The 21,643-nt window shown below is 39.1% G+C and overlaps 1 protein-coding gene across 2 annotated transcripts in view; it reads left to right on the forward strand.

The window, feature by feature from the left end:
* Positions 1 to 21,643, forward strand: part of LOC138617747 (inactive phospholipase D5-like) — a 60,371-nt gene that overhangs the window by 36,292 nt on the left and 2,436 nt on the right. For both annotated transcript variants that reach the window (XM_069692995.1, XM_069692996.1), the window contains exons 2-9: positions 4,528 to 4,664; positions 13,121 to 13,307; positions 15,682 to 15,790; positions 15,983 to 16,110; positions 18,059 to 18,256; positions 20,619 to 20,755; positions 20,915 to 21,080; positions 21,197 to 21,287. In XM_069692995.1, coding sequence (XP_069549096.1) covers positions 4,528 to 4,664; positions 13,121 to 13,307; positions 15,682 to 15,790; positions 15,983 to 16,110; positions 18,059 to 18,256; positions 20,619 to 20,755; positions 20,915 to 21,080; positions 21,197 to 21,287 — 1,153 coding nt within the window. The remainder of the gene's footprint in view (positions 1 to 4,527; positions 4,665 to 13,120; positions 13,308 to 15,681; positions 15,791 to 15,982; positions 16,111 to 18,058; positions 18,257 to 20,618; positions 20,756 to 20,914; positions 21,081 to 21,196; positions 21,288 to 21,643) is intronic.

Raw genomic sequence — 21,643 nt, forward strand, 5'->3', positions numbered from 1 at the left:
ACGGCCAGCGAGCAATTTCACTAAAGCATGTTATTTATGACTCTTTTTTTAAATTATTTTTTAAGTCACTCAAGGCTGTCTTTGCTTCCGATGGAAGACTGGATTTTTTTTTTTTTTTTTCATCCATGTGCCACCAAAATCAACTGTAAACAGCCAGAAAGCTTTTTGAAAGCAGCAACAGAAAAAAAAAGTTTTTATATTTTAGCTTGGAAGAAGATCTGAGTGGGATTCAGAGGTTTAGAGTTACTTCTTTAGAGAGGAAACTGACAGTTTGCAGTGAAACAACGACAGTGTTTTATCATCAGCTGTTAAAGGGACAATTCACCCTAATTCTAAAAAGACTTGCACTCGTTGTAGTTTATAGCCATGGCAATAGTTTTAATTTGCTCTTCATGGTTTTGAGGTAACTGTCCCTGCAATCTCTGCTTCCATCTACAATAGGATTAAATTGTTGTTGTTTTTTTTGTTGCACACGGCTTTGAAAACTGTTGTTTACAAAATTCAACAGCAACTTATTTGTCCCCACATTTCTCTTAATAATCTACAGACTTCACAGTGAAGGGTTTGCAGCAGAACTCAACCAAATAGATGGTCATGTTGAAAACTGTTGACAGAGAGGTCTGTAGATGTTTATGAAAAGGCACAATACAGACTTTTTCAAATATTTTTTAAGGCTTTGTGACATAAAAATTACAGGTTTCAGGGGATATCTCAAAAGCCTGTCCATATATCATATGGGTTGCAAGATACCACTGAGAGTTAAACTGATCTTTTAAAAATATAAGCCACAAGTCAAAACTGTACTCCTACTTTAAGATAAATCACTAATTTATTTCTTCTTTTTACATTGAAGCTTTAGTTTTGTTTTTTTTTTAATTTTCTATACAGTTGCTGTGCTGCAGAGTATTTCAGGTAATTTGAGGTATATTGATCCTTAGCTGTGCCCCAGTGTCAGGTAACGCCGTCCTGTGCACACTTTCAGTCTGACCTCTTCATATATCTGCCATTACACTCACCCACACACCCCACCACATGTGAAAGCTGGCCGACAAACACTGGAAATATGAGGAGCAGGCCGTGCTTAAGTCTCCTGCAGGTGGACCTTCATCTATAATTGCTTTTATTGCAGTAAGTCTGGTCCAGCAGATGAGTGACAGCTTTGATTTAACCTCCATTTACCCTGCGAGTGTGTACTGAGTGGGCTTTTTTTTAAGTGCAGAGAGCAGTGTTTCTTTTTTCCAATCAGGTCTGCAGATGTGGACAGGTTGGGTCAAGAGGTCATTCACTTTAACCTTCATGCTTCTGTCAACCCTGCAGAAAGCTTTTGCAACCAGCACGAAATACAGAGATTTGGGAGTTGGTTAAGTCAACTATGGCTGCGCATATGAAATAGGTATAATATCCCTGCATGGGACTACCAACCACTCCTCCCATGTCAGACATCAGCTCAGACAGATGGTTGTGTGTGTTTGAGAGTGTGTAGCTGAATATTCCTGCTACTTTGGTTCACTGAGGAGACTCCATTGACTGGCTAGGAGATTAATTTAATTCCCACACAGGACCCATGAGCATTAGCAACAATAAACACGCTAAAATAACCCAGGCTGTGTTGCTCACAGAGGTCGATGGTGTATGATATGAGATTTGTCTCTGAGGATAATGAGTTTAGCTTGACTGTGTACTAATGATCTGCTGTGTTCAAGGATAATTAGTTTTGGCTCCTCTGTCAGGTTTCAAAGGGATCAGGATACATTTGTTATTAATTTACAAATAGTTGGGGCGTTTCCCAGTAAATGGGCCAAATCTACTCTATATCAGCTGCTCACTGTTGTAAAAGTAATGGTGAGGACACGCTGAGGGTACAACTTACTGTGCTGTGTTGTTGGGTCTCATTCATAAATTTGATTAAAAACCTAAATATAATCATTCAAAAAGAACTGTAAAGCTAAACTGTTGGTTGTGTTATGACCTAAACACTGTGAAAGCTTATATCGTCACTGTACTATATGACAGTTTCATGAAAAATTCAATACGCAATTCTCCAGGAGGAATGTTTAAAATACCTTTTTTACTGCAGATATTTTGACATTGAATAGTAGGGGAAACAGGTTTATTTACCATTCAATACACTTGCTTACGCATATTTCCCAATTCCATTTTTTTTTATTCTTCACACGGCCAGCTCAACAGAAGTCGATAAACTGTGGATCCCTTTTTATTGTTTTAACACCAAACAACCACATATTCAAATTTCTAAGGCTGTTTCTAAGACTGTTTCTTTAACTCAGACTGTAAAATTACACATATTTACATACTATTGCATGTAAAAAAACACAACACAAAATTGTTCCAGGTGAGGGAAACAGGGCTAAGTGGGGCAGAATCCAGAACATTTTGTATTTGATGTGGCATTTCACCACTTGTCTTTCTTCCCAGAGTGGTTGACAGCACATCCCAGGATGGTGTCACTTCAACCACACAGAAGAGTGTTCATTGAGGTGGAATGTTGTAATTCCCTTTTCTGATAAATGCAAGATGTCTGTATCCAAATATGTGCAAGTTGTGGCCAAATACAAAAGACAGGCTCGACTCGAACTAAAAGACTATGTATTATTTTGTATTGCATTACATAAGAAAATAAAGCCTCTTGAAGCGTACTGAAGCATTTATAATTCATTTCTGTTGGTGTAAGGCAGAAACATGCACGCGATAAAGAAGTAGCTCTGTTTTTGTCATAATGTAATCTCAGTTTGTGCTAAACACACTTCAAAGGCCATAGTTATACATATTATAATGCCACCAGTTTTTAAGTGACAAACAGCAACTGTATTCCAGTTTTTGAACTTTGGAAGCTCTCTCACAGAGCTGCCTCATCTCTTCTAACTAATCTGAGCTGACAGTGCAGTTTAGACAGTGACACACAGTCACTGATTTGCAGGTGAAGTGACGTGAACCCACGTCGGCATAAAATGTGTCAAATTAAGCACAAAACATACCGCTATGAAAGAAAGTGGGTTTACAAAGAAGGGACATGCAAAATAAGCTCTCTTATAGTCAAACATTTAGCATGAGCTCTGCACTTCATATCAGTGTCTGAGGTTTGTGTACTTTTACAGTAAGTTAAAATAAAAAATGCTGTAATGCAAAACAAAATTTAAAAAAATTAATTGGCGGGTTCATTTATCATCTGTAGCCTCTAGTTAAGCTATTTTATTTATGTCTTTGTTAGTGTGTTTTTATGACATGACACAATGCAACCAAAACCTTTGCACTGTTTATTTTTCTGTCAGTGCCATCAGGTCCTCCAAAGGTCCACAAACCCCGAGAAATATTTGTAGTGAGAAACAGGAACACTTTCCCTCCTCCTGTCAGCCATAATGGATCATGTTCTTTTCCCATAGTTTTGTGCCCGCAGGTTTTTTTTTGGCTAACGAGTTCCAGATATTGCATTTTCTTTCACATAATTGGTCACCAATACGCGCCAAATGAGCCAAACCCACATTTTGGAGTGCTATTCGGTACAAAGGGCAGATCAACATGGAAACAAAACAAAGAAACTTTGATTCAAAATTAAACTTTTGTGGACTTAATGTATTAAGTTTGAGGAAGTACATATGTATCCAGAGGATTACTGGTATGTGAATATGGATTGTGATATGGAGTCACAGTATTTCTAGAATGGCCTATGTTTTGCCACTATTTAACTTTTTTGCCATCTATTGGCTTTTAAGACCTATGGCATTGAGTAGGCCAAATTCCTTATCTCACAATGGTACTGAAAGTGAAAAATGATTTGTAGATCCTCTCCAAAATTTAATTGGTTCTTACTTTTGCCAATGCTACATTCGTTCGTCGTGCTTAATGAAGACCAGGCTGGTAGTTCTTCCTAAATCCTGCTGACAATTACATACAAAAATTGCACCTACGGTAAATCATAACCTCTTTGGCAGAGGTAATGAGCTTAATATACTGTGCATCACATTAAACAGCAATATCTCCATAAATAGCTACCATCGCTGCAATACTTTACCCCCGATTATTTACATAAAGAGGTCTGATGGTGTCGAGATGTGTTAGTAAGACCAAAGTTGATCACCTTGAGGGCCACATCCTCTGAAAGCAGATGGACTGAAGTGAGCAGTAACAGCTGGGACTCGGTCTCCTTCACATCCTCACTGCCCGTATATCACATGGCGACCCTTACTTCCATCTCAGCCATATGGGATCATTTATCTTCGGTATTTCTCTCCTTGCTCTCTGCTCTTTTCCCTTTTTGCTTTCTTCTCGTTCCTGCTTCTTGTTTATATGAGGACCTGAACTCACAAGGTCGTACGTGAACCTTCAACATGTTTGTGTTAAATTCTCCTCTATCATGTGATGACCTGCTGAGCTGTGCATTAAATCAGGTCACTCAGAAAGCCAGCTAACGGTAGGATGGGGAACTTTGGCCTTTTTTCTACAGTAGTGTTGAAGAGTAGAAAAACTCACCTTTGTAATCAATGTTGTTTTTCCCTCTCTGTCTTGCAGTCTCAGCAGAAGTGCATTGTGATCTTTGCTTTGGTGTGCTGCTTCGCTGTTCTGGTGGCGCTGATTTTCTCAGCTGTAGACGTTTGGGGTGAAGACGAGGACGGAATCACAGAGGAGAACTGCAGCAAGGACTGCAGGTGAGAGCTGCAAAAGAACCACAAACACACACATTATTGTTAGTCGTTTCCAAACTTTTTGACACGTAATGCTTCATCACAAGTTTATGTGGCAAATTAGTGAACAGTTCAGCCAAAGAGTGTTTTTTTCTTCACTAGAATATCTAATGTATAGCATTTTCAAACATCTGAAGAGGTATAGAAATATCAAATATTTCACAATAAGAAAGCAAAATTGAAAGAGAGGTCAGAATAAAACAAACACAATTTGTTTAACGAAGACATTTTTCTTCCATTTTTAATCATCTTTTCTCTGGAGTCCTTTGGTGGTCCTGACACTCAGAACCACTGAATCATGCCGTATTAGATGTTAATATTATTATCAGTTCTTATTAACTCACAAATTTTGTCCCAGTTGGCTTCCTGCCTCCATAATGAGATGTGTCGTTTTTCCAGTAGATCCAATTGTGCCCATTGTATTTTGTGACATTTCGCACAAAGCCGGATGGTGTATGGTATGGGAAGATTGGTTTGAATTAATAGAAATGATCACTTAACAGTAGAATATTATATCAAATACAGTCTTAAGCAATTTATTGATTACAATCTGTCTGTTTTTTCCTGGTTCACAATCACTCAGAAACAACAGAATGTATTTACTTATCAGAGTTTCATTGTGTAAAGCAAAGCAGACAAGAAAAAGAAAATACTTGTAAAACATTGACATGATTTGGGACCTTTGGTTCTCATAGCTTTCATGAGTTAAACCTACATTTCCTTTCATACATTTGGTTTGCCTCAGCCTTGTCCTGTGTGTAGTTTTGAATGTTTAGTGATTCATTCCACCAGCTTCCACTGTTGACTGTTTTAGCTCAGTTTAAACCATAAAGTGTTACAGTTCACAAGAAGATTGAGGACCCAAAAACACAACACCGACGCAGTAGGTCAAAGCAAAGCGAGTTTTACACACAGAAAAGGCTGCATGGTTCACAAGAAATAAGGCAGATCAACGAAAACACAAGATGCAGGCTGGAGCAGAATCCAAAAGTAGGCGACATCCAAAAACACAAGCGGGAATAAACAGACAGACAAAGAACTGAACCCGAATAGCCACCGGCACTTACAAACACTAACCAACAAAACAATCTGGAAACTAAATACACACACACAACTACCTGATGGGAAAACGAGACACAGGTGTGTGTGTGTGTGGGGGGGGGGGGGGAACAACAATGGCAGAAAATAAAGCACACATGGGTACTAAAGGTGAAGGATCCCAAAATAAAACAGGAAGCAATAACACAGGTATTACATAAAGCACCCTGTGTCTGTGTTGAACTGTTTAACTATCTCTTATATTAAAATAGAGGAACTAATCCCTCAGCCTGCTTCTTTTATAGTCTCCCTCTATGGCCTGAAATGATTACCACGCTGTTCTGGAAGTTACTTCTCTAAGTTCCTAGAGTCTTTTCAAGTTTTAAGAGTATGGATCCCCCGACAAAAAAAAATCAAAAAAAAAATCAAAGAACCACCACAGTACGACGTGGTGGTCAAGAGTTAAAACTGCTGATCAGCAGGCATTGGGCTGATACAGCAGTCTTGTTCTCCTACTCTCCACTTCCTACTGGTTCCCCTCCATTAGACTCTGATCATTCAATTTAACATTCAGCCTTGAATTACTTCCCCACCTCTCTCGCTCTGTCTTTTCTTTATGTCTGCGTCCATGTACTCTCTCTCCCTCTTCTTCCTTAAATCAGCCATTAACAAGCTTTCAGAGAGCTCCCTCTCTTCCACTTAAGGCTGAAAGTCTAATCCCAACTTGTGTAGCTGAATCGAACTCTTCCCCTTTGAAGTGTCCCTTAAGTTTGTCGGTAGAATGAGAGATAAATACGAGGCCGAGGGAGGCATGATTGAGGAAGGTTGAGCCAGATGGAGGAAGAAGAGGAGGATATCAAGGTAGATTTGGGGTTGCAGTGAGTGAGAGATGAATAGATTCATCAGCCACTATTGGCTCCCTGTCTGGGATGACGGAGGTCTCATAAGCCCGAGACTCCAAACAAATTTCGGAAATGTGTGCTGTCAGATTTCCAAGACCGTGTGCACTGTTATTTATGTCCCATAAGCTGCATGCTGAACTTTTAACTGTGACATGCATCATTTGAAAGAACTAGAAGGTGTGTAATTAATGACTTGATAGAGCATTTTGCTCAAAGCAAGTTCCGCTGCAAAATGGGAAAAGTGCCAGATTGCGAGACACGGACACATTTATAATGGAGGTGCATTGAGGCTCGTGCGAGATTAGACTCCTAAAATTCAGCAAAGAAAATGCATTTAAAGCCCTTTTCAGTCATCGGCATTTCTTACATTGAGTGCCCACACTCTGAAAATGATCCACTGATTAAGACTGAAAAGACTTCCCCTGAATAATGTAAATACAGCAGACCGGCCTCGCTCACTCGCTCTGTAGCCACTGCTCACACACAAAAAAAAAGCCTTCTGAGCCTTTTAGCTGCCCAAATAATGACTCAGCATCTTTTTTGTTTGTGATGTTGTAATTTGGACACGTCAGCTGGTTGTTTTGTCATGTCGATTTCATTTTAATCTGTTTTTGCCTGCATAATGAGTCATGCTAATTATTTCACCTCAGTAACGAGAGACCTGAGATAGACAAAAAAAAAACATCTCTCCCACTAATGCAGATAGTTGCTTTACGTGTCTGGCAGCACAATCAAATTAACCTGATTAATTAAAAATGAACAGGATTGATATATTCCCCTGTGATGAGGAACAACGTAATCGATGATGGAAGTAAAACATACATCATCTTAGGTTTGGTTATTGGAGCGAAGTGATAGCAGTTTATACCCTCTCATCTGATCGTATCCAAATGCCAGTCTGATGTATCCCTGGTGTACACGTGTAATTGCCTGGTGTCAGCCGGCTGATAAAAAGGTTAGTATTGATCTACAGCTACTTTGTAGAAGGGCAGAAATGATGCTGGTGAACCAGACTTCTCTCATCCTCAATATCTGTGAGCAGTCGGCTGCTTCAGGACACACCAGTTCAAATCATTTTTTTGTAAATGAGCTTTTCTTTTAATCAGTATTCAGGCAGCTTGTCATGTTTCCTTGAACAGACATTTAAAAAGAGGTGATTATAAGGTAGGCTCAGAAATCACAGCTACGCTTCTTAGTAAATTAAAATGTTGACATGTTTATAGCCTTTATATATTGTAAGCTACATGATCTGGTACAGCTAATTAGATTCAGGTGTATTTAAATTGGAAAATATTTTACTTGTGTGAGGTTCATCACTAAGTTTGTAGTTGGCTATTTTCAGGGATTGGGATGCACCTTTAAAACCTAAAGAGAGCTAAGTCATGACGTCAAGTCTGGGTTTAGCGTTAGTCTGCTAGTATGTTAAAAAGTAGCTTATGTACCAAAGTTAATATTTTGTGACTTTAGCAAAGTTAAAGAATAACTACTTTCTGTGGACAGAAAAAATTACAGCCCCCACTAAAAAAAAACTACAATACTTTTGTGGTATTTAATGTGTCAGATGTGCACGGCACCTCCGTCTTGTTGCTAATTTGCCCCATTGGCCACTCATGGTATTGCAACGGAAGAAATGTCAGTAAAACTGCTAGCAGAACTCTTGGAACTGAAAACCCGTTTGGCTTTTACTCTTTCCTACCATGAATTTTTTATCCATGAAAGTTTCATATTTGTAAAAAGCCGCCCCCCCCCCCCCAAAAAAAGTGAGTTTTATTCGAGGTCGTCCAATATGTCGAGGCCAAAAGAGGAAACACTAATGCACGTGCAGTGGGCCGTAAGGCATGGAAGTAAAGTAGCTATAAACGTTTTTGGCTCTCACTGCGGGCGAACAATTAAGGTGCCTAAAAATGTCTACAGCGCTCAGTCCTCTATGTCTTGCTGTCAATACAGACATGTCTGATGTAAACGCAACCCTTCGACTCTCTCACGATATCACCTCCTTTGTTGAGGAGTCCACACAGCCCGTTCGCCCGCCAACATCTGGACAAATGGGAAATGGTGTTCGTTAAAGGCTGCTAAAAATATAAATGTAAAAATATAAACCACAATAAAAGATTATTTTTTTCAAGAAACTACTGTCTATTTAAACATTTGAAGTGAGCTGCACAACATTTGTTTCAAGGCTGGATTTTAGTTGTGAGCATATTTACAAATGTAGTCTTGAATGAGATTTCACTGCCAGAAGTTACAGTTTCTGCGCTGTCTTTTGTATTCTGCAGGTGTATATTATTGATGGAGGACACTAACATTTTTTCAGTTAAGCTAACAAGTTCAGTTTGCTTTACTACACATGCATTTAGTTGAAGCCACTGGTTTTTTTTTTACATAATTCGCTATTTAATAAACACCACGGGTGTAGTGCTATTTATTGAAGTACCGGAGTGTACGCATGCTCATGCACAAGTGCAAACAGGGGCGCACAAAATGCTCATTAAACATCCATTTAAATTTATTGACTGTTAAAAAAAAAATCAAAATACAGAGGCCGACATAAAACAACAAAGTTGCAGCCAGTATGGGAGTGGAAATAAATGCAACAAGCCAAAGAAATTAGACGGCAGAACTAAACAAATATAACTCGTAAATCGTAACTCATTTCCAAGACTCAGCAATCAGTATCTGAACAGGTGTGTTTACAATATATGCTGTAGTGCACTGAAGTGAAGCAGTATTGATGACGATGGTTAGTTAGAGACAGCTATGGACCATCAGTCAAAACGTTGGTGAACACCTGGAACAGCAGTTATGACTGACATTAACATCAATAATAAAAGAAGTACTCAGTTCTAATTCATTTGCATTAAACACATTATTTCAACAGTTATTTCAAAAATAAATCGTATCTAAATAACAGATTGAACTGTTTACCCTGACGAGCCTTTTGGTTGTTCCTGAAGAAACTAAAATGAGCCGCTTGCAGGGAGCACAGCAGCAGCAGCAGCTCCATGTCTGTGATACCCATATTAATGTCTTTGCTGCTGTACACCCAGAGCTCAGGGCAGCTCATGAGAGGATGGATAATTTATATCAGATATCAGGAACTGACTAAGGCACAATGTGATTTCCAACACGATCCTAAGCTTTTACTCTCAGTGCTTCTGCAGGCAGTACCACAGACATTTTTTATTTTTTGCAGTTTTCTATGTTGTTTTCTGTATGTCTGACATGTAAACTTGCCTCAGCCCTTCCAGCTCTATAATGTTGTGAAATACGTTCTGCTTTTTTGGAATAAAACATCAGGAGGGAGGGCATCCCCTTGAAGAGAATAGAGTGATCCAGCTGTGCTCATCTACCACACTGTGAAGATAAGAATCCATTGTCATTCAGAGTGAGGTTTTACATTCAGACACACACCCTATCTTTCTGTTTCACTGCCTCATGTATGCACACACACACACACACACACACACACCGTGAAGTTTACACCACTTAGGTATTGGCGGCTGGGGCTGAATCACACCCATGAGTGCGCAGATGGGTTACCATGGAGGTAACCAGTCATGGACAACACACACTGCATAAATCGATGAATCCTCTGCAGGAAGAAACAAGCGCTGCCTCCCTGCTTTCTCCACTTTTAATACAGAGAGCCGTCTGGCTGTTTGAACTAGTCAAAATCGCTATTCATCATACCTCGCAGCCATTAGAGTGGACTGAGAGGATTCCTTTTAGAATAAGATTACCCTTCCTCCTCTTCAATCTGTTTTCCATGCATCCTTGTTTTTCCTTATCCTGGGGTGTTTACTGCAGCTGTATTACTTTTTGCCTTCTTTTCAGAACAAAAGATAGTCTGCGCTTTGTGGTGTAAACGTAAATCTTCTCTAAATTTTCACCACAGCTCGCTCTATTGGTTTCTCTGTGCCTTTTCATTTAACTCACTGTCAGAGTTCAGTCCTGAAGCTCTGTGACTGACAGATGGGAGAACAGCCACTGAAATAAAACCCTCAGAAACACATATCAACCAGCTTTACTCGTGATTATCCCAAACTCTGCTTCACTTAACATATCGACTGACATTCCCTCGTGGAGATATGGGCATGTTATGATCACAGAGCATGCGAGTCCTACAGTTTGACCCTTGGCAACTTCCCAAATCCTGACTTTGCTCTGCTTTAGCCAGGAATAAATTTTCAAGCTGCGAGCTGGCAACCGGCCTCTCAATGTGAGGCCACTACATTATCACCTGCAGCTCAAGCTCCCTCCAGTGTGCCCTTGAGTCAAAGCACTCGGTAAACCCCAAGCTGTCACTCGTTGGCTGGCCAGAAATTTGAAAAACAAAAAAGTGCTATAGGTTTTTAATATCATACAGTATATGTCGTAACAACGTTCTGCGAATCTTTATGCAGGTATGTGTTCAGATGCTTGGCCAATAAAGCTGATTGACAGTAGACAATACTTTGAATATGAATGTCGCTGCAAAGAAGCAACAAATTCGAACACATGAATAGTTCACACACATCGTAAACCTGACAGACAGGAGATCTATACAATCAGGACAGTTTCAAAGTGGACGCCTAAGATTAGCCAGTTTAGTAGCCGAATGAATGTGATATATAGTCACAATCTCTCCCTCTGTTCCTGTGTTATAGTGTTGAATTATGGCCAGGGAAGTGTTTTTGGCAAACATTATGACATTACGACGAAGCTGACCTTTGAATTTAAGATGGAAGTATTATCACATCCTTATTTTATCTTATTAGACATATGGGTGAAATTTTATCATAATTAGCACATAAATTCTCGAGTTATGGCCATAATATTTTGTGAGGTCAGAGTGACTTTTGGCTACCAAACCCTACTCCGTTCATCCTTAAGTCCAAGTGGATACTTGTGCCATTCACGAGAATGGGAAAGTTTTAAAAATGTACTGATCAATACTGTTGTATTAGCAGTGTTTGAAAAGATACATGTATTGTGAAAGAGGTTGCTTATAACAAACCCATAATTATTGTGTACCTGTTCTTTTGCCCCTTTCAGCTAATTGTTTTGGTTTTGGTTCACTGTCATCACCATACAGTAGTTTGTTTTCAGCAAAGAAGCTGATAAACCCACACATTATACTGATAATATTAACCTGTGTTTCATTTTATTGTAGCGTTGATTAGATTAAAATAATGTCATATTTAATAAGCCGTAGACTGTGTGAGTTTATAAGTGCATGCTTTACCTGTTGAGCCACCAAACCAATCTGCACTATATTTACCATCATATTTCTTACTATGGTCCAATCCCTCCTATATAAGTGAGTAAATTATATTTTCTTGGACAACATCTTATCCAGAGACGTAATCGACCACAGAAGTGCAAGAGAATTTACTTCTTTTGCTGCTCTCCCTCCGAACAGCCTCTCCTCCCTGTTTTATATTTCTCTCTCTAAAATCCAATTGGCAGAAATCGATGTCTAAAACCAGATGCAGAGAAAATGTGGGAAGCATTGGAGCTTGATAATAGCCTGGTTCTGAGTGGCTGCAGATCTGGACCACAGCTAATTCAATCTGTCATGTCCAGCGCTAATGCCCCTGTCATTTTAGATAGATAGATAGAGATACTTAGGCATTCTGGTAACATACAGACTCATACGGAGTCACTGGATTTTCACAGTTATGTATGCAAAACATTAAAGAGCAAAACAACTATCAGGAGGAACATTTTCCCCATCATTTAACTTTTAGCTTCATGGTACATTTTTATGAGAAAGAGTACCTGGCTGCATTGATTCTTAAGCAGATGATTTCAAGGATATATCTGCAGTATATTATATTTCATGCAAACCAATGAATATAACACAGTAGATTGCTACAGCCTCTTTATACGATTTCATTATTGCTGCACCTATAGTATATTACACCAGACTGCAGATGACTATATTAAAAAAATGCACCATGTGATAGTGAAGAGAGAAGTGTTTATGAGAAAGCAACAAGGATATTGCCAAATGTGTCACTTTTCCCCGACTGGTTGTAATTAAATCTGCCTTGCTGACATTTCTGCACATCAGCCATCATTGTTCTCGGCGCTGCCAGAGGCGACCTGTACACGATTTAATGATGCTTGATGGAATCTGAGGGCATGTGTGGTCTGGGAACCTTGATTTGTCTCATTAAGCCAACGATCCAGAGATAGAGGGAGAATGGTGCAGTTAGCCAATTTGTCACGGGGTAGTAAAACACGAAATATAACCTAATAATCCCAGATCTCATAATAACACTGTTACTAATGCAAACTCATAATTGCTTTGTGAAGGACCATAAATCTCATATTAATTTCCCCTGCACTTTTCCATTAGCAGGTCTCTAGCAAAGATGCTTTTGGATTTGCAGTCTTTATGAGGCCATTTCTACGTGTAGATATGTATTTTCTTTTGCATTATGTTTTTTTTATTTGTATTATTTACTCTTGTTTTTTCCCCATTATTTCCCACAGACTTGTCCTCGTGGAGAACATCCCAGAGGACATCTCCTTCTTAGACAATGGCACATCGCACCTCCCTCTCTCAGCAGGCTTGTACAACCTACTGGACCGAGCTATCCGGGTCGTAGAGATAGTTTCCCCACTGTGGCTCCTCAACTCCTCTGATTATGAATCCAGCTTCCAGCCTGCTGCCAAACAGGTAAAACCACAGCAAGCTGACGGAGATTTAACTCTGCAAAATTTTTGACTATAATTTATATTTTGTGCACATTTGAAATTTTCCCTGTCTCCTTTTCTGTGTCTTCTGTGTCTGAATGCCTCCTCTACTTGATAATCGGTGGTAAAAAGAATTGCTCAGACACCAGCACAACGATATAAAAAAACACTCCACTACAAATAAAGGCTCTGCTTTAGAAATCTCCCAGAAGTAAAAGTTAAGAAGTATAACAACAAATGACAGTATGATATAATTGAACAGCCAGAATTGATAACCACAATATAAAATCAACAGCTGTCCTTTCAGAGTTGAACTTTCTGGTCAGGTAAGGAGCCGGTTGAGACTGTTTTCATGATGCCCGAGGCAGAGTATTTATTTTGGATTTGATCTGGATGTGTGTTATTTACTATTTTCAGGAGGGTTTGACCAGGCTGTGTACACGTACACACACGCACACGCACAGGCACGCACACGAGTACGTCAGAATTAATCAGAGCCTGAGGCCGATGATCGGAAAGTAATAGCCCCTTTCAGAGGCCTCGAGCAAGAGAGGAGCTAATGGCCTCTCAGCCTGCAGCAGTCTACAAAATTTACAGTACATTAAATTTTAAATTTGATACACAGCATATTCAATTTGATATACAGTAATGGCAAAGTTACAAGTGGTGAAGGTGGAAATGCTCTCGTAACACTGCATGTGTCTGTTTGTGTCTTCAGACTGTGAATGTTAATTTTGCCATGACTAGATAGATAGACAGATAGATAGTTACTTTATTAATCCCCAAGGGGACATTTTTTTCGCTACAGCAGCATTTATAGACACAGGAAAGCAATAAAATAACAGTAAAAAATATTAAAGAGACATGATTACATTATTTAGCACACCACATGGATATGTTTTGAATGCACACTTACAAGAATCTGCAGACCTGGTGATTGAGTGGTTAGGGTTTATGCCCTATGGACTGGTACCTGGTTCAGCCGTTGGCGCGCTGTCTTTGCTCACATTTCCGGTCCATCCCCACTGCTTTATCTGAGTAAAGGAAAACATATGAGACATAAAAAAAAATAATCTTAAAAACAAGTTCTGTAAACATATTATAGAAGTGATAAACTGAATTCTGAGACCCTTGAACTTTTAGCAATAGTGTTTCTCACACACAAATGTTAAAAAAAAACTTTAAAAAACAGCATCTGTAATATCACCTCAGATCATTACGAATGGAAGGAATTCAACAGATTTAAGTGTTTCATGAACTCAGCTGTGAAAAACGATCAGCCACATTTCACTGCAACACTGTAATGTGTTTGTTGACTATCTGCAGAGACGTAAAATGACTCTTCACTCCTCTCTAATCTCGTAAAGAGGTATAATTGTCAAAATTGAGGCAGGAGAGCCTGAAATATTGTGGTTCAAGCCTCAGAAACTCTGGAAACCAAATCATCTCAATAACATATTCCATTATATCGCTTGGCATTTATACTCGTGTCCTTCAACCTCCAAATTACTCATTTGTAACAGCCTTTCCAATAAAATTGTGAACTTTCTCAGCCCAAGCTGATGATGAGAGGGAAAGTTCCCTCCCGAATCCAGAAAGAAAAATTTTAAAAACAGTTTTACGGACTGATTAGTACCCGTTGTGACGAGGAAACTGAACATGACGTGTGCAATCAAACTTCTGCGAGGAGTTATAGCAGTCATTCTTTAACCCCTCAATATGGTATGAAACAACAAACTTCCCAATGTGAACAGTGTGTCCTCTGAAAGGTTTGGTGTAAAAAGATAGAGAGTACAAAAGAAAGGGAGACACATCTTCTGGATATTAAAAAGAAGCCCATTTTACCCAATTTTACATCCCAGATGTCTCACAGCTTTAAAGGTCCTTTAGTTCTGTGTTGTTTTACGATAACTGCAATTTGAAAATTATTGATTGAGATTAAAAGAAACAAATTGGATGGTTGAGTCCCTTGATGTATCTTGTCCTTGGCTTTTATAAAAATGTGTTGTTCTAAATATACAACAGGAGGTACATTATTGGGTAGTTAAAATGAGATGAGACTGTTACCCTGACTGGAAAAGCAAAGAGAAGAGTGTCATCTAGGGATATAAATACTTGATCAAAACAAAACTCCTTGAAAAAAAAAATAAACAAGACATCATAGTATATAGCTGTCTGCAGATAAGTCTATGGCAAATGTAGCACAAAAATAGCACATAAATGAGTTCAGATGATGCCACAACATTTAAAAAATTAAAAAATAAAATCAAAGCACTTGGACTGGTCTTTTTCTTGTGTGAATCCACGGTGGTTGGATTTAATGTGACAGCCGTGGTACGTTGGTGTGTTTCCTCCAGGGCAGAGAGCTGCTGTCCAGGCTGCAGGGACTGAAAGCAAAAGGGGTCAAGCTGAAGATCTCGAGCGGGATGATTGACTCGACTGAGCTCAAGACACTCGCCAAATACAGTCAGCTCTCACTCTCACTGCTTCATACATTCTGCCTGCTTGTATTCAAACATGCTGTAGCTCCACTCTGTTTAGATCTGTAGCCAGATCTGTCTCTGTCCTCGTCTCACGTGGAACCTCCACCTTTTTCTTGCTGCCTTTTATCTTTAACTCAATTATCTTTCTGTTTTCACTTTCACTCTCCATTTCTAGATGCTGAGGTTCACTATATTAACATGTCAGCCCTGACCAAAGGCAGCATGCAATCCTCCTTCTGGGTGGTGGACAGGAGACATTTCTACATCGGCAGCGCCAGCATGGACTGGAGATCACTGGCCATTGTATTGTAGACCCACTTCACCTTACAATACACACAAATACTTATACAGAGGATGTAGCAGGAAATAATCCCAACCTCAGATCTGTAAATTCTAAAGCTGCACAGTATAACCTGTACAAACTTTACAGATTAATAGCAAATTATCCATGCACTAATATAAAGTGTATAGATAATGATGTCCTGGCTCAGACTTAGAAGTGCAACATAGTTCTCGGTTTTCTTATGCAAAAGCGATATAGCTGTTAAAAACTGCCTCATCTTAAATCACCCAGTGCCTTGATCATAGATCAATTTATTTGACAGATATAGCCAGAATATTTTGATTTACTGAGCATGTACAATACTGTGCAAAAATATCAGGCCCTAAAAGTAAAGTTTGTATGCTATTTAAAATAATAATAATCATCATTTTCATCATTTAACTTCCCGCAGTGTGCAGTAACCAGAAAAATCACATCAATATTTGGTGTGATTAACTAAATACAGAAGCAACTCCTCCAGGTGTTGCTTGCTTGATGAGAGACAAAAAGGTGGAATTAATCAGGGCGGGGCAGGTAATCAGACAAAGGCAGGAAGTCAAGGCTCTAAAAAGATAAGAGATGTGAGTCCGCAAAAATAAAACAGGAAGTGGTAATGCTAAAAAAAAAAATTTAAAAAAAATAATAATAAAAAAAAAAAGTAAAGAAGGAAAACATGTGAGGGGAGCAGGTTGTGACACTTACAGCCATCTCTGCTGCAGGACTCCTTGTTCTTCCTTGTTCCGCCTTGTTTGTGCTCAGATGTATCCCTGATGGTATTGTGTAATAGTTATGAATCTCAAATGCCTTCAACTTTTGCAAAGCACTGCATATACCTCATGGGTGATACATCTATGTGCTTTGACTATTTACTCATCAGTGTTTATAAAGATGCCCTGAATGTTGCATTTTGCGGATGGCATATTTAGATTTTCTTTCAGTCTGTCATTATGTTTATATAAATTATTACATTTATGTAAAAGTTACGAATCATATTAAAACACATTTGTGTATACTGTGTCTGTATGGGCTGCTGAGGGTGGTAAGTGGGGGTAGCTAATGCCATCCAAAAATAGAAAGCGCCCATTCTTTCATCTTCTTCTTTAAAGCTTAGTATATTGGACGGTTCATTAGAGTGTGCACCCTTTTCTTAGTTGCCCTCATCTATCTTTCGACATCAAAAGCATAAGGGCCCTTGATTTTGGACAATGAATACAAGGAGCTCAAGGTTGAAAATCGAAAAGCCAATTTTCTGTTTACTTTGAATTTCTTGTAGCACCATGTTTGTTTGGGGTTTTTTTGTATTTCATGGCACATAATAGATGCAACATGCCTCCTCACCTAGAGTCAAATGGCAAATATTAAAGTTATAATAATTAGAAGTTCTTTATATATACTCTTTCCTTTTTTTTAATGTAAAAAAAAGTTACATGACAAGGACTGTGTTTTTGAGGAGTCACTTTTGAGGGAGCTAGAATAGGGTGTGTCTAACAAGACTTTCGTAAGTAAGTGTAAGTTTTATAAGAACCAAATACTGCTGGGGGAGAACAAATATGTGAAGAGACAGAAATGAAAAAAGGTAATTTAGAAGCTACAAGCTGAGAAGGTGAAACTAAGAAATGCCTCTGAAATGAAAATGCTGCAGACAGAAAAGAAATAAACAGCGAGAGGAAGTACTGTAGTGTCTTTTCATTCTCTGCTGTTGTTGTGACGATGGACAGAGACATGTAATTGGATGAGAGTAGTGGACAATGTGGGGAAGGTCTATGCTGTATGTATAGGGGGATGGATGTTTAAAAGACAGACAGGATAATATGACTCCGAAAGGAAATATTGATGGACGTGAAGGACAGCAGTTTTGCTGATAATAGAGAAAGTAAAGACAACAATCACGAGGCTGCTTGTTCTAAAAGGTTTGTCTTTCTTCTCCAGAGGAAGGAGCTGGGTGTGTTGGTATATAACTGCAGCTGTCTGGCTCTGGATCTCCACAAAGTGTTCAGCCTTTACTGGGGGCTCCAGTATAGAGACTTCATCCCCTCCTTCTGGTCCAAGCGCCTATTTGCCCTCTTCAACAGGGACACACCGCTGGACCTCACCTTCAACAGCACAAAAGCTCAGGCCTACATCTCTGTAAGTGACTTATCATTTTGGTCTGTATTGTACGTTAGAGTCAGGAAAAAAAATAATATTCTATAACAGCAATGCTTTCACAATTTGGGAACTATTGGTTGATACATAAGTATACATCACGAACCATTTTAGGCATTTGTAAGGAGGAAGGTTTGTATAAAAGAGTCCCCAAAACATTTAAGTGAAATTTGCTGTATAGTGATCACTGAAAACACTCGACATTTGTCAGTTTTCTGACTCTTTCTTGACACTACAACCATGGTTAGTATTTGTCGTCTAAAGACATACTTTACAGGCACAAATGTACCAAGTCAACCAGGAAGAATCTATATATAAGATTCACTCAAAAGATATCACCATTACAAGTGTCATAAAATTAAATGTTTAAAAGTTCATAAATCAGCATAATCACTTTTGCAATGCAAGGTTAGAACAGATGGTTCATGCCATTTGGGCATAATAAATGAGGAAAAGCGAAGGTGTAATGGTGACTGTTAATTAACGGCTGAATTTTGTGCAGGTCTTCTGCCTCAAGCATCTTGCCATCATAATTTTTTTCACAGCAGATATTTTTGACACATCGCATCAAGAAAAGCACAGGTAGAATTAATAACATCAACAACACCTGCAATGTATATGAGCTTCATTACTGTGGAAACTGGCTCTTTATCATGACTCGGCAGGAAAAAGGCAAGGTCTACACACTGCTGTTCTCCCACAGCATTTTACAGATAATTGGCTGGCAGTGTTGAAGAAAATAAGTGATTAAAATGTTGGACGCTAAGTAGCAGTAAACTACTATAGGAGCACAGGAGTGTGCAGACCTTAACTACCTTTTTCCTGCTATGAAGAATTCTCATTTAGTACAGCACCTGCAAAAAAAAAAAAAATTGTTTTTGCACACTCGTACCTTTTTTTTTCTTTCACTATTATGACTCACCAGAACTGTGGCCAAAAATAACTGAAAAACTCATTTGCGACTCAAGATAAGAAAAACACTCAATAGTTTTACTACTTTTTCCCTCCATTCTGTAAACTGTTGAGTGCACCATGAATCAGAAAACTCAAACTATAGTGTTCTTTATTGTAAAGAGGGAGTGATTTTAGACACAGCCCAAGAAACAAACATAGGTGTTTAAAAGTATTCTGATTTACCAGACTAATGCTGCATCCAGGTCGTGTTGGTGTTATCATAATTATGAGTTTACAACTTGTAAATAACATTTATTTCAATGTCCAACTTGTAATTCAAGAGTTTTCTAAGAGCCTCAAAATTTTACTTGAAGCTTGATAATACTGGGATGAAACCTAAGCAATTATGGGCGCCTCACACCAACTAAATACTGTTGTTCACTAGGATTCAGCCCAAATTAAAAAGATGTGGTGTGAGATTGTCAGTGTATATTATTTTAAATCCCACACGGCCAACTCTGGTTGAGTACAACCATCTCCCATGAGGTGAATGCAGCTCAGTTTAAAGTTGAGTGGGTCATGTTGGGATTTATGTGACATCATCAGAAAGAATAGCAGTGGTTGTCCTACCTTAACAGGTGTAGCATGATACTGTGGGACATGTCAGTGAAGCATTATCTGTACATGCCCACGCAGTCTGAGGGAAAGGACTAACCAGGCAAACAAATGAAAACACCTGTGTGAGTATGTGAGTGTGTGAGTGTGTGAGAGTGTGTGTGTGTGGGACCCTTAAATGGAGCAGTAACATCATTAGTGTTATCAGCTTTTCCTGCTTCAACCAATCCAAAATCCTGCTGTGAAAAATAATTAGAAACAGTTTACAATACATAATAGCTGAACTTAGATATTTAGGTTTGATAAAAAAAGGGGACTCTAATTTAAAATGTGTCGACTGTAAATGTGTACAGCACACAGCCCATCTACTCTGGAGGTGACAGCTCGGTAAAGGGAAAGTACATTTTTCATAAAGATTGTCTCAGCAGGATCCTGTGTCTTTCATTTTGTCCCTGGAGATGAGTGATGGTGATGTCATCCTACCTGCTGCAGAAAAAAGTTGATTTGGCTCAGCTGTCCATCTGCAGAAGATTAATATCAACACAAAAAGCAGACTCAGAGTTAATCCTTCACAGGGTGCAGCACCTGTCAACAAGAAGTAAAAACTGAAACTTCAAAACGTTTACAAAAGCAACACATGCAAACAGACACAAACACACACACATAAAAAAAAAAATCAAATCTTAATGCTCATTTATGTGACCAATAATGATCATAAGACCTGAATTAGTTGTGTTTCTTTAAAGAGGGGTACACAGTCAGCAGTTGTGCATCTGTCCACCCTCAACAGCAACACTTCAACTGATTGTCTTTGCCGTCTCTCCTCCATTGACAGAGCTCGCCAGATGTTTTCATCCCCAGAGATCGTAGCACTGATCTCGAGGCCATTTCGAAGGTCATCCAGGAGGCTGTCCATTTCATATACCTCTCCATCACTGATTACCTGCCCCTCATCGGCAGCAGCACCCACAGGTCAGAGCCGCTCTAGGACTGTAAAGTGATTTGGCCGGCATTCATCATCAAAAGCTTGGATGTCTTGCTTTGATTTAAGAGTTTAAACTCTGTGCATGCCTCCATGTCCCCATCTGGCTGTCTGCCCACTTTTGAATGTATGTCTGTATCTGTGCCAAGGTACTGGTCTCGTATTGATGGTCTCATAAGGGAGGCTCTGATCCTGAGGAAGGTGCGGGTCCGTCTCCTGATAAGTTGCTGGGAGCAGACTCATCCACTTACTTTCAACTTCATCTGGTCCCTGAGGAGTTTGTGTATGGAACAGGCCAACTGCTCACTGGAAGCTGTAAGTTCAAGGCCACTGTGCTATTTTTTTTTAATTTGACAGATACACTTTATCAATGCTTGCTGCACCACTGTGTGTGCATGTGTGTTTGTGTGTGTGTGTGTCTCTGTGTGTAGAAGTTCTTCAGCCCCAGAGTGCAGACGGATGGTAGTCTCCAGGGAATTAACCACAACAGGTTCATGGTTACAGACAGAGCCATTTATTTAGGTGAGCTCATCGACTACACTGTAAGACTGTGACCTTGTATATGCTTCCATTCACTTCTTGCTGCTATAATTTTCAGCAGTCTCAAAGGTATAGTTACACATCTTTTATCTTTTCGAAAAAGGAGATTGGAAGATTAATATTACTCTATTACTCAATATTACTGTAGGGATCTAGAGCTGTGAGGAAATTAGAATAGTTTTGGATGAAGACTGGGATTAGGGGTAATCCACCACCCTGGCTCTCTTAAAAAGTCAGAACTACATCAATGAGCACCACAAAGGTGTTTATCTTCAACAGCTAATTTAACTTGTATCTATTTATTGAATGTTAATTTGTGAGCTTTAGAGGGGTTGATA

The sequence above is a fragment of the Brachyistius frenatus genome, unplaced genomic scaffold (assembly GCF_029030835.1).
Source record: "Brachyistius frenatus isolate BFR_SWC_R1_liver_20210118 unplaced genomic scaffold, ASM2903083v1 Contig_13, whole genome shotgun sequence".
NCBI classification, from domain to species: Eukaryota; Metazoa; Chordata; class Actinopteri; family Embiotocidae; genus Brachyistius; species Brachyistius frenatus.